The sequence below is a fragment of the Mytilus trossulus genome, chromosome 12 (genome assembly GCF_036588685.1).
Source record: "Mytilus trossulus isolate FHL-02 chromosome 12, PNRI_Mtr1.1.1.hap1, whole genome shotgun sequence".
Lineage (NCBI taxonomy): Eukaryota > Metazoa > Mollusca > Bivalvia > Mytilida > Mytilidae > Mytilus > Mytilus trossulus.
Genome location: NC_086384.1, coordinates 5,697,077 through 5,711,794, shown reverse-complemented (window position 1 = coordinate 5,711,794; position 14,718 = coordinate 5,697,077). Strand labels below are relative to the sequence as shown.

The following is a 14,718-nucleotide window of genomic DNA, read 5'->3' as shown; positions in this document are numbered from 1 at the left end:
ATTGCATTTGCAGTAAAATTGTCATTTAAGTAAAAATAGTGCATATCAATAATAGTTTAGGTTATCAAAATGTAGCCTGAATAGTTTTTACTAGTTATTATCTTAAGACAGACGCGAAATTATGCACGACATGTACAACGGTAGGTAACTCTGTTTAATTTGCTTAATTCTAACATGCATTGAAAAAAAAAGAAATTGCTGGTCCTATATATACTCTTCAACTTCGTTATTTATTTAACCTTTTTAAAAATTTTATTCGAGCGTCACTGAAAATTCATTTGTTGACAAACTAGTCATAGTTAACTTCATCGTACTGCTTTTATCCGTGTCTAGAATGACTTTTGAACCTCGATAAACTACTGGTGTATCTTATCTATAATTCTAAAATTACGAGGTCCAATTTGTCAGCCGTCATCCCGTAAAAGCAACGAATCACAGAATTCAACTTTATCTATAACTAATATAGTACAAAGGTGTAGATTAAAAATTACACCACTCTAGGCCCTTTTGTTTTCCACGTAATTAATATTGCCAATAATTAAGAAGTTCCGGGTCAAGTCCGATACCGATACCAATAGTATATTCACCTGTTACCTATTACCTTATCTGTACGTTCCGCATCTGACAGGCGCACCAGCAAACGGTGTATTCAGGATTAATATGCTTATTCAGGATTGATATGCTATATACACGGGTCATAATCACAGGGTTGACACTGCTAAATTGTCAAATTGTTACAGGTCTATATTAGTATTATAATCAGTAAGACTTTCTAAGATAACAATAAGAATACTAAAAATCTGCACTAAAAAAAAAGGCGTATAGGTACAGTTTTTAATTTGTTAGCGTGCATGACGTAAAACAGCGAATAAAAGAATTCAACTTTATTTATAACCAATATAGGACAATGCTGTTGATTAAAAAAAACTCCATTCCAGGACCTTTTGTTTTCCAAATAATTAATAATACCAATAATTGATAATTTCCAGTTCGGCGGGTTCAAACAGAAAGATTTGAAAGCAGAAAAAACTGTATCATATAATCGGCATGACTTTATCAGATGACAATACTAATACTAAAATAAGGCTTGCGCATAGTTGCGCAACTGTTTATCCTGCCATCTACTTTTTATCCTGCCGGAAAAATCAAATTCATTCATTGCGGTAAAAGCGAAAGAGAGATTTATGAAGTTGAAATCATCCCTTCGTAAATTTTACGGACGCCATCACGAGTTGGTTGACCGTTATGGAATAACCGTTTCACAAATGATATCGGATATGTTCCTAACGTCGTAACTACAATCCCCTTCCCTTTCATGAATTTGACCTACCGAATTAGACTATTTACCGGATTTGTAACGGGTGCCGCATGTGGAGCAGGATCTGCTTACCCTTCCGGAGCACCTGAGATCACCCCTAGTTTTTGGTGAGGTTCGTGTTGTTTATTCTTTAGTTTTCTATGTTGTGTCATGTGTACTATTGTTTTTCTGTTTGTCTTTGTCTTTTTCATTTTTAGCCATGGCGTTGTCAGTTTGTTTTAGATTTACGAGTTTGACTGTCCCTTTGGTATCTTTCGTCCCTCTTTTATAGCTGTCAGGTCGTTGATACAAATTAGTATAACGAAAAACAAAAACGAATGAGGGTATACATATGCTGCATCGATCTGTCACATATAAAGCGTTTCTAAGCAGGGTAATAGGGTAAAATATCATTCGCATTCAATTCCATTATATTGATAACAATGTGTTATCAAAACAAGCAGGCATCATAATTATAATCAGGAATCTGATGTACAGTAGTTGTCGTTTGTTTATGTAATATATACGTGTTTCTCTTTTCTCGTTTTGTTTATATAGATTAGACCGTTGGTTTTCCCGTTTGAATGGTTTACACTAGTAATTTTGGGGCCCTTTATAGCTTGTTGTTCGGTGTGAGCCAAGGCTCTATGTTGAAGGCCGTACTTTAACCTATAATGGTTTACATTTTTTAAATTGTTATTTTGATGGAGAGTTGTCTAATTGGCACTCACACCATATCTTCCTATATCTATATATATATCATAATTAAAATGGAAAAGTGAAACATAGTGGTACATCAGTCAAAATTGTGTTATAGTATTAATCACTTTAAAAAAAACAAAGTATGTCAACAAAGTAAAAAGCATATAAACAAATCACATATTAACAAAAGACAAGAATACACAAATGTACCACAATGACGAGATGTAGACGTACCGAGCCCAATGTCAATACATAAAATGTATTCTTCAAGTGCACCGCGAATTATGTTTGAAGTTGATACGGAATAGTTATCAAAAGAGGGACGAAAGATACCAAAGGGACAGTCAAACTCGAAAATCTAAAACAAACTGACAACGCCATGGCTAAAAATGCAAAAGACAAACAGAAAAACAATAGTACACATGACACAACATAGAAAACTAAAGAATAAATAACACGAACCCCACCAAAAACCAGGGGTGATCTCAGGTGCTCCGGAAGGGTAAGCAAATCCTGCTCCACATGCGGCACCCGTCGTGTTGCTTATGTGATTACAAATCCGGTAAATAGTCTAATTCGGTAGGTATCAACAAGGTCTTCCAATGTATTATTTAAAAAAAAAAGACTCTGACATAACCCTGGTTCATCATCGTTTTGCTCAGACACTAGTATAAAGTCTGAGAAGCAGCTGCAATCACTTTTTGTGCTGACTCGAATTTTCATTGATATGGTTATATTTATAAATTAACTGTTTACAAAAAAATTGAATACTAAGGCTTTTCTACCTCAGGCATAGATTACTCATATGTACTATTGTTTGTGTGTTTGTCTTTCTCATTTTTAGCCATGGCGTTGTCAGTTTGATTTAGATTTATGAGTTTGACTGTCCCTTTGATATCTTTCGTCCCTCTTTTACCTTAGCTGTATTTGGCAAAACTTTTAGGAATTTTTGGTCCTAAATTCCTGTCATATTCACATTTGCTACTGAATGATATTTTATTGCCCATGTGAGTCTTTTGTAGACGAAACGCGCGTCTGACGTATAAAACAAAATTAAGTCCTGGTATCTATGATGAGTTTATTGATTACCGAATGAGTTTGGGAAATGTAAATGTCATATGCAGGTGAAGTTGGTTTATTGCTACTAAGGTGTGAGAACTGATAATTTGGAAATTAAAATCATCTCGTTTTTCAAAGATTCTGGTACCTAGATGAAATATTGCGTCAATTCGAATTAGGTATAAGTCTTAAAATGAGACAGAGTGTTTTTATTTAATTTCTAGTTCTAGAGGATATATTGACGGTTAGAATGCAGAAAAGGTTTGATTGTTAGTCGATAGAACATCAATGTAGCCGAGTTTAAGAGTTATTGAGAAACTATCCACTCTATGTAAGGGCAGTGTGAATCAGATGTGGATATAACAAAAATATCAAAAGATCTGTGAGAGTACATTAAGTCTATGACTCTTTACTCTTTCAATACTAGTATGTATTAATGTTCTACCCTTTACACAAGTTGTCATCATACCAAACCTAGCGAAAAATAAAAACAAATTGGTCCAACTTAGTTTCATGTTAAACCCCTGGTCACAACGAACCCACGAAACGTCTATGCAGCGCCACGACATGAAAATTGGTCAAATCGTGGGTTATTTGTGATCATCGTACGACAGTCGTACGATATTTTGAGCATCGTCGCGCTATCGTGTGTCGTGGGACGACATTTGGACATGCACCTTTTACGCTCTCCGAATTTTTGCCGTGTCACTGGTTGGTGGCTCTCGTAATAGTGTCTTACCACAGTCGTGCGACTGTCGGGCGATAAACACATTGTCGTGGGTACCAACATAAACCATTTTTTATAATAAAGAAAAACGACTTTGCACGTGACGGACAATCCTACGACTGTCGCAAGACACTCGTGATACAGTCGCACGATTGTCACACGAAATCAAATTTCATACAATGCTCGCACAACATTGATTGTCTGTCGTGCGACAGTGGTACGTTCCTCGTGCAAAATATTTTTTGTTTAATTTAGAGGAATACAATTCGGCGGGAATGAACGTTTGGAAAAACATACTGTCTGTCGTTTAAAGAATATGGCTATTCCAACAGAAAAATTACGCTTGGTCTAGCTGAATATCTGCCTTCCCGGACTCCAAGAGCAAAATGTGGTCCTGGTAGCGCTGTTTCTAGCCCGTGAACAGTATAGGAATCAGCAAAACGCCCGACGTTGGTGGTTTAGGTCATGGATCAAAAGTTAGAGCGGGAATCTGCCGGTGATTTCGTTGGATTCATGCAGATGGAGTCTGGCATATGTTTCAAGACAGTGACATGACAGTGTTACGACAGTGACACGTTAGTAACACGCGCATCCCATGACATGAAAACTGAAAAACAGCCACAAACAACTCACGATTGTCGTACGACTGCCGCACGACCGACTTGCGACTTACCTACGACAGAACAATAACAATTCTTTTTTTTTTATCGTGTACCAACGTGGATATGTCGTAGCTGATGTAACCACTCGAAATATTTTTTTGACATTTTGCCATGACAACTGTTTTATGAATCTTCCAAGACAAAAAAAAATCGTACGATCTGTTGTGACCGGGGCTTAAAGAATGGCCGCCATAGATACAATTATATTAATCGTACTTTGCAAAGCAAGTTCTCTGAAACTGAAGTAGATTTCTTGATTGATAACATATTTGTTAGCTTGGAGGACTTTTTTTTTTATCAAACTATTGGAGTTTCTATAGGAACCAGCTTTGTTCCTCTTCTTTATGACTTTATCACTTAATGCAGACTTTGTACATGAGTATTGTCTGTTCACGTCAAGTTTCACCATATATATGTATACAAGAAGAGGATGTTCTCTGATTTAATAATTCAATGTTTGGTGATAATGTTGAACGTGTCTACCCCATTAAACTGAAAATGAAAGATACATTACAGTTAAGTCCCTCTCAAATCTCAAATGCCGAATTATAACTATCTCAAAGTATGTACATACATAAGCAACACAAAGGGTGCAATATGTGGAGCAGGATCTTCTGTCCCTTCCGAAGCATCTGAGATCCCCGGTTTTAAATGTGGTCGTCGTGTTGCTCTTTTCCGTTTTCTATGGGTTTTTTTGTGAACTGCTGTTTATCTTTCAATCGTTTTTTATTTTTGTCACGGCATTGTAAGTCTGTTTTCGGCATATTAACAAGCAACCTTATTGTTGGCGAATCAATCCTTTTGGCATCGGTGTAGTGTTTTTTGGCTTCTTTTCCCTGTGGACATTGTGTTTTCTAGTCATGTTTCTTCAACTTATTTTCTTTGACTGTCCAGTTTAAATCTGGTTACTGCTTTCATATAATGATTATAAGAAATTTATCAAACCATCTAAAAGCATAAGTTATTCGTGTTCTGTTTAATGTTTTTAAAGATGAGTGTTACCATGTGGTTGTGCATATATATATATAGACAGTTATTGCAAGATTCTGGTTTTGTTCCATCTAAACATGTAAACCATATAAATCCATTAGGTTTTATGAATCATGATACAACACGTTTTTAATCTTCAATATAAAATAATACCTTATCAAATCAGAGGGGGGACTGAAATCAAGTGTACACTGCTTTTAGATTGAACTTGGTTTGTTATAAAAGTAATCTCTTTAGACATGATCTGATGGAAGACTTGTAGAACCGAGGGCACGATTTTATTCAAAAATCTTAAAAGATTCTGTTGTAATAGCAATGGACTTCTCCTGAAGCAAATTTAAAGTTAATTGCTAGAGTAATCGAATTTAAATGTTATTCAGACTGCGTTTCCTGTTTGTTCTTGCTGTCTAATGTCAAGACACATTTAGGCGCCTTCGGCCATGTTACTTAACAACGGCATGTTACGGTTATTTTCATCGATATTTACTGCCTACGAATTAAAACGTCATTATTTTGTATATGAGAAAAAAATCTGAACATATTTTTCAATTATAAAGTTACATAACAAACAAAAAACGAACTCCAAGGGAAATTTATAACGAAAAGTTCTTCATCAAATGGCAAAATCAAAAGCTCAAGCACATCTAACAAAAAGAAATGTCTGTCATATGCCTGACTTCGTACAGGTATATTTTATGTAAAAAATGGTGGATTTAACATAATTCTGTAGCTAGATAAACCTCTTGTTTGTATGACAGTTGCATACAATTCCATTATATTGACAACAATGTTAAAGACTAGACTAATTTCTAAATTATGTGTCGCGGAACGATAACATGAAAAAGGTTATTGATTTATATTTTAAAAGGTAGATTCATTTTCTCCTCCTAGGCCGAGTTCACTTGAAACTCTCGAGTTAACTTTACTAACTCGGGTTTCAACAACACGATTTTACTGGAACTACTCGAGTTAACCCCTCGTACCCTGGTTCCAACCCTCACCGAGCCAGGGTTAAACTCGAGAAACTCTTGAATGACGTTAAACCAATGAGTATATTTTATGTTTTATACTTGGTCAAGGCCTTACCCTAGAGCTACTTAGAGCTGTTCCGAATATCAACTCTAGTGCGTTCACGTGATAATCTTTTAACTCTGAAGTCGATTGAAGAGTTTCAAGTGAACTCAGTCCTATAGTGAAGTCGCTACACAATGTCTTACTGAAAATAAAGTTTCATAGTATAATAAAAAGTCCGGACAATACAGACAAAATAGTAAATACGATCTCTCTTGAGTTTCAAGTACACAAAACAAGGCAAATATAACTTAAACGAAATAACGTTTCTTCTAGATTTTTCGGTCAAAACACTAGACAATGTCAACATTGCTTCCAAGTCAGTGTCGCACTTGTTTGTACCTTAAAGAGTAAATACTCTCCCTCTTGGATTTGAACCCGGATTCAACCTGCAGGTTCCTTTTCATTCAGTATACCTGCCATTCGATTTTGAAATTGTTTCAAAGTGCATTTTCATATACTGATAATTTTAAGGTTTATAATATATATTTATATCAAATTATTAGATGTGTAAGAAAAATCAAAGATACAATCGCATAACATAGATATAATAACATAATAATATGCAGGCAGGTTTTTAAACTATAGATTGTAAAAGGTTGAACTGGTATGGGTGATACCTCTTATAAATCTATTCCTGACGGATTTTTAACAGTTTAGGTTGCAACTTTAATGATGAATTCAAAAGACGTTTCAAGAAAATATTTTCGAACAAACAAATAGTATTTTCATCGTTGATTTTTTTATATAGATAAATCAAGCAATCCAGCACCATTTTTAAAAGCCTAAAATGCTAACTTGCTAAGATAGATGGCTTTTGAAAAATTTGGGCAAAACTTTTCTTTCTCATTTACTTTGCTCATCATCTCTTGAAAAAAACATGTATTCAATTGGAAATAAATGGTGTGATGTACATTTCACATATGTGTCCGAGCTTTGTTATTCGAATTAAAATTTGATTTACAATTTCCAGTTTTCTTAAGTTTATCAACGATTAACACGAATTTTGAAATATATGATTGCTGGTAGTTACTTAATTCAGCTAGACATGTTCGTCCGTTTAGTTTGATTGGGATGGATAAATACGCAACAAAGTCGGGAACTTGCTATTAGCAACAACCGTAAAAAATGGCAATTGTAGTATGGCGCTATTCAATACTCATAAGTTAAGGTAACTAAAACAAATCCGAGCCATAAACCAAACCGAGAGTGAACACAATAACGATATAAGAGGAAAACAACGGAACAACAGACACACTGAATTTAAACTAAAGCATTTTTACATTAAATCGTCGCCTAATCTTATTTAGATAGGGATAAATTTACACTATTTCATGTTCCTTCTCTGACCTTTTAAAAATCTTTTCATTTTTACTATTCCAACATTTGACCTGCACTTTCCCTAAATTACTCTAAGCTTTCAACTCGTGGAAAATTTGATTATTCTAAACTTGACTTAAACTCGGGTTGTTTGCAGGTTTACGGTTTACTTTTGATGTGAATCAATGACACTGTAATAAATGCGGAAATGAATATTTATATTAACACTTCACTTATTTAACATTTAAATTTTTTTGAAGTTTTACTGTCATTTTATGGCTATTTAAAACACATGACGTCAATCCCCACTACTTACGAATTTTCAAGAGATTTTAAGATCCAAGAACATATTGGTACATAACTGTACTTTAACATAACAGTCTTAGCTTGTAATAATGTATTACAGTTCGCGATCATTTGATTAAATATATAGCAGAGGTAAGAAAAAAAATCAGCACAATAATTCAAAAATTTGTAATCTATATCATTCAAATTCAGGAAACAAGTTAAGTTCAGTCATTATAAAGAACAACAAAAGAGGTATAGCCAAATTTCATTGCATTGTATGTATTTGATGCATTCAGAAAGTAGATAAGTCAAGATCTCAAGCGGGACTGGGTAAACACCATGTCAGTATAATTGGGTACAGTTCGGATGTGCGTGATGTAAACATTCGCAGCTGGTCAGAATGGGGACGTTAAATATGATGCCTCGTGTAAAATGTTGCACTCTTTACTCGATGATAATCCTGTTACAACTCTGAAGGTCAGTAGCTGACCTGTTACAAGACTAAGTCACTGTCCTTGTTCAAAACACTTATATTCAATTTCACTGGCATTTCAATTTTCCTGCCTATCATCCCAACCTTATTGCAAACCCTACCTGAGGTTTTTTTTTTTCATGATTTAACCTCGTCCTGAAAACGCATGAAATATTTTCCACTGTACATTAAGAAACTTTATCTATATATTAATCAATATAATAAAGTTCCTGAAAAGTTATGTAATGTGAAAAGGAAAGAAACAAGAAATGATATACTTTACTGTCAATTGTTATCGACAATCTTGTTTTTAAATCATTTTTGTAAAGATAACAATATAAAAAAGAAGATGTGGTATGAGTGCCAAAGAGACAACTGTCCACAAGAGACCAACATGACACAGACATTAACAACTATAGGTCATCGAACGGCCTTCAATAATGAGCAAAGCCAATACCACATAGTCAGCTATAAAAGGTTCCGACGTAGACAATGTCGTATAGCTGCTTGATATTTAAAAAAAATGTTTTTATGATATAAATACTGACTACAAATCAAACGTTATTTTTGGTCTAAGTCTATCTGTGTTTTTCTATATTAATGTCCATATATAAAAAAAGAAGATGATTGCCAATGAGACAACTATCCACAAAAGACCAAAATGACACAATCATTAACAATTATATGTCACCGTACGGCCTTCAACAATGAGCAAAGCCGATACCGCATATAGTCAGCTATAAAAGGCCCCGATAAGACAATGTAAAACAATTCAAGCTAGAAAACTAACGGCCTCATTTATGTAAAAAAATGAACGAAAAACAAATGTGTAACACATAAACAGACGACAACCACTGATTTACAGGCTCCTGACTTGGGACAGGCACATACATAAATAATGTGGCGGGGTTAAACATGTTAGCGGGATCCCAACCCTCCCCCTAACCTGGGACAGTGGTATAACAGTACAACATAAGAGCGAACTATAAAAATCAGTTGAAAATGTCCATCTCTATTCTCTATATATGTATGTACGTCCATATAGTTTTCTATCTTTGTGTCTATATATATCAATACGTTTTGTTAAAATATATACTTTTCACATTTTTGGTTATTTGGAAATTGTTGTGTGTGTTGTATTTTCCCCCTCTACCAGGCAAGAAAGTTTTACATTCACACGTATGAAAATTGCGGTTTTTATCCAAAGCAAACAAATATGTAACACATAAACAGACGACAACCACTGATTTACAGGCTCCTGACTTGGGACAGGCACATACATAAATAATGTGGCGGGGTTAAACATGTTAGCGGGATCCCAACCCTCCCCCTAACCTGGGACAGTGGTATAACAGTACAACATAAGAGCGAACTATAAAAATCAGTTGAAAATGTCCATCTCTATTCTCTATATATGTATGTACGTCCATATAGTTTTCTATCTTTGTGTCTATATATATCAATACGTTTTGTTAAAATATATACTTTTCACATTTTTGGTTATTTGGAAATTGTTGTGTGTGCTGTATTTTCCCCCTCTACCAGGCAAGAAAGTTTTACATTCACACGTATGAAAATTGCGGTTTTTATCCAAAGCAATCATAGGTTTGACTTGTTTATATTTTTCGGTTGGACTTGTATCATTTATTTCGGGTTTATGCGCTCCGTTCATCCTGTTCGACTCTTTAATCCTATATTGAGATACATTTCATGGCCTTTCAAATACCGTCTTGATCGGCCTAACATCAATGAGGAGACGTCAATTGTCGAAATACGGATATGATGTACAAATTTTTGCACCTCATGTTCGCGGTTTACTATCTTCTCCGCAAGTTTTTTGTTATCAGTTTAGTATTAAACTTATATAATTAAGACCCATGTTACATCTCGATCGATCGTGATCAATTTATTTGCCAATCGCCAATGACAGTCAGCAGGGTTTGTTTGTGTCATTTTGGTCTTTTGTGGATAGTTGTCTCATTGGCAATCATACCACATCTTCTTTTTTTTTTTATATTTAAGAACATCAATTGTTCGACCTGTTAGTCAAATGCGTTTTGTTAAAATTGTTTTTTCACTTTTTTGGTCTTTTGGAAAATGTTGTTTGTGCTGTATTTAGACCCCTCTACCAAGAAATGTGTTTTACATGCACACGTATAAAAAGTGCGGTTTATATCCAACTCAATCATAGGTTTCAACGTTGTTTTCAATTTAGACTTGTATATATATACCAGTAGCAAATTTACAGATCTAACATTGTTGGGTTGATGTTTAGACGAGTTGTATATACCAGTATATATACATATTTGTCTATGACTTTGTCCATGCCTTTTGTCTATGTTTTTGATTATATTTGTTTATACCTATGTTTTTGTTTTATAATTTATGCCTATGATTTTGTTTTATGGTTTGTCTATACATGTATATATAATTATGTTATCTTTTTATGCCAAAGCTAAGTCTTTACCTATTTTTATATCTATGTCAATTTTTTTTGTCTAAGCTTATGTAAAAATAAAATATATAGTATGATTGCCAATGACACAATTCTCCACCATACGACAAATGACGTACAATGTCACCAGCTCTACGTCACAGTTTTGACAGACACTCTCCTAAATCTATGTCAATTACTCAATGGTCAAGTAGGATATATAGGATTGTACTTACATCGGACAAATACAGGCTGAATCGGTCCAGTAAAAAGAAAAGAAAATATGGTATGAATGTCAAGGTTACAGCCTTCCAGAAAATATCATTAAATGACGTAGAATTTAACAACTGCTGGTCACCGTACGCGTGCGACCTTTAACAAAGAGCAAAACTCATATGTGTTCTTCTTAGTAGTACTACAACAGACAATCGTGTTTATTTCTTATCAAATTTTGTAAACTTTTACTTATTCTGAGGAGATTCCCCCTGCATTTTGACATCATATAAAGTCAATGATGAGATACACCTTGAAAATGATCACTTTTCCGTTACTTTAGGAAGCTAGTCAATATCGTTGAAGGAATAGCATTCGTCATTGTGATTGTATGAATCGGAAGCATTCGTCATTGTGATTGTATGAATCGGAACTTTTTTACCTCCAAAAAAATAACATAAAAACGGTTGACAGTTTAGCCACTGCAAGTAATTCTAGCCGCTATATTTTTACATACAAAAATGTATCAGTATTATTATTATGTATATTGGTGACTTAAATTGCACATTTTACGATACCCTAAGTGCAGTAAAAATTTCACTCGGCGATTGTGCTTTACATAACACATAGCGTTCCCTTTCAACATGGAATGAGTGTCGTAATATCATCCACGACTCACTCCGTACTTACTGCTCTAAATGGATAAAACGAGAAAAAGCTGACCAGAAATCGTTGTATATATAAATATATATATATATTTTAAATTCGGTAATGAACATAGCTGATATACGTAACGGTATCCAACATTTTAAAGATAATTTTACCCTTAACAGCCATAATAGTCCAATTTCTTGTATCATACATAATCCAAAAGCCCAGTTACGTTTTTGTCCCGACTGATAATGCTGCTAACAACATCCTTATTGTATGACGTAAATTTTACATTGAGGTTCTACAAAAGGAAATTGCCACTGAATTCACCAACATTCAAACTGATCCCATCTGAAACAAACATAAAATTTTAGCTACATCTTTCAAGCAGAACCAAGTACAATGAAAGTTCCAACTATTTACTGGCACCCGAAACCACATAAAACTCCCCACAAATATAAATTTATTGTGTCTTCAAGCCATTGTTCCACTACTAAACTATCTATTCTTCTTACTTATACACTTTGTACAATTAAAAACCTGGTAATAAATTGTATAAATAGTTTGAAGATAGTGGCACATTCGTTGGAAGTAATTGCATGCTTATATTGATGATTTCGAATCTGTTCAAAGTTTTGATTTTTCTACCCTATCTTCCACTGTGCAATTGAAATATGTGATTACTTCATATGTAACTGTGATAATTAATAACTTTATTATATGTTTGTTATTATTATTTCAGGGCTGTATTTATTATATTTCCTGAATATTTAAAATAAAGTGTGAAGAACCCTTAACTTTATTTATTTATTTATTTATGAAATGCACATTTATACCCCTGGGGGTTAAAGGCATATACAAACAATACAATACAATATACACAATTGAAAAATTAACATATTAAACATGATATATAAAGTGGTAAAACAGTAATATTTATGCAGGCATTGTGTCCACTCCCCTCAGTGCAAATGACTTTTTAATGAACGGAACAGTAAGCTGCATAATATCAAATGAAGATAGAATTAATTGTAATCTATCTGTTTCAGACAAATTGAAGTATTCTGGACACATATTATTTATATCTTTTTCAAGCTGATGACGTAAAGATTTATTAATTTTACATTTTAAGAAAAAGTGGGTTTCATCTTCAACCGCATTTATATCACATATTCTATTTTCTCTTTGAATTCTTTTATATCTACCCCTCTCTATTTCCAAGAAATGGTCACTTACTCGCATTTTACATAATAATTTTCTATTTTAAAAAAAAAAAACACTATTTATAGAAGTGTATTCGTCTATTTCGTATTTTGTTTTTATTTTAATGTACAAGAATATTTTACTGATATTGAGATAAGACGTGGCACGGTACTTGTCTATCCCAAATTCACGGTATTTGGTTTTCGTGTTACATTTGTTATTCTCGTGGTGTTTTGTCTGATGATTGGTCTGTTTCTGTGTGTGTTGCGTTTCGGTGTTGTGTCGTTGTTCTCCTCTTATATTTAATGCGTTTCGCTCGGTTTTGGTTTGTTACCCCGATTTTGTTTTTTGTCCATGGATTTATGAGTTTTGAACAGCGGTATACTACTGTTGCCTTTATTTACTGGTCTCATTAGTTAATTTTAATTTTTCAAAGAAAATATTTTCAAAGCTATCTTTAAGGTGGTACCTAACACTACAGGGAGATAACTCTGTAAAGTCAGCTAAACGTTTTAATTACGTTGTATTGTAAAAAGGATATCAAGCTTCTCAATGATCAAAATTGGTGTTTGTCAAACTGCTATATAACCAGTGTTATTTTTCTGACAAAACGGTTGGTTCAAAATTTTTGAAACTTTTATATTTTTGTACAAGGGTCAAAGTTACTACTTTGAAAAAATTTTATGAAAATTTAACGATCCAAATTAATTTTAGTGACAGTGTTGGGTACCACCTTTTAAAGTTCTCTTTTAATATTTTTTGAGAAAGAACTCTTCTCTTGTTTATAGTTTATACATAGTGTTGTTATACAAGCCTTAAAACCACCCTGTTATACACATGTATAAAAAAAAATATATATATATCGAAGTCTAATTTTATTATTAATTCATAAGTCTCCCTCATAATGCAATAACTATTTCCATTATTTTTATAATTAAAGGTGTACTCGATATATGGTTTTCTATCGTGCGATTTTTCTGCAATCTACCAACTTTTCTTACAAATCACGTGATGTAAACATTAGCGAGGGACTTTTGTGTAAATCGATTTCGAATTTTTTGTTGTCAGCAAACTTTGTTTGATGATTTCTAATGTTGAATTCTGTATAAATAATGTTTTTAACATGTGTGTTGTTCAATTAAGGATTTAATTATATACCAACAAATACTGGAGTGAATTAACCACTTTTATCTGTTTTCGAAACTGATCTAAATGTGTACGAAACAGTTCACACGTCAATATTGACAGGTTCACCATGCGGGAAACACTATAAAACGTGACAAAATTAACAAGTTAAGAGTAACAAATATGATCCATCACTCTAAGTGAAATGAAAGGTTATATCATATAGTTATGGCTACTAAGATTATATATTTTGTAGTGGATGGTAAAAATGAACAAGCAGAATTTCGTAGCGATGACTTTTCTGATGATTTGAAAGGTAAGAAAAAAGTCCTGCATCATTTGTGAAATGAGCAGTTTATGTTTTGTTATAATCTTATAAATTTATTGGAAAGTTTAGCTTACAAGACAGTGGAAATGACATATATTTATTTACTTCCACCTTCAATTATAGATATTTGTGGAAACCACCTGTGCATACCATCTTGCACTCTAAAAAGTGTGTGT

The 14,718-nt window shown here is 33.6% G+C and overlaps 1 protein-coding gene across 2 annotated transcripts in view; it reads left to right on the top strand.

Annotated features, from left to right (window-relative positions):
- Positions 1–14,156: 14,156 nt before the first annotated feature.
- The window catches only part of LOC134692176 (high affinity cGMP-specific 3',5'-cyclic phosphodiesterase 9A-like), a 73,762-nt gene continuing 73,200 nt past the window's right edge, over positions 14,157–14,718 (top strand). The window contains exon 1 of one of the 2 annotated variants that reach the window (XM_063552627.1): positions 14,157–14,530. In XM_063552627.1, coding sequence (XP_063408697.1) covers positions 14,443–14,530 — 88 coding nt within the window. In that variant the 5' untranslated portion in view covers positions 14,157–14,442. The remainder of the gene's footprint in view (positions 14,531–14,718) is intronic. The other variant, XM_063552626.1, reaches the window with a different exon arrangement.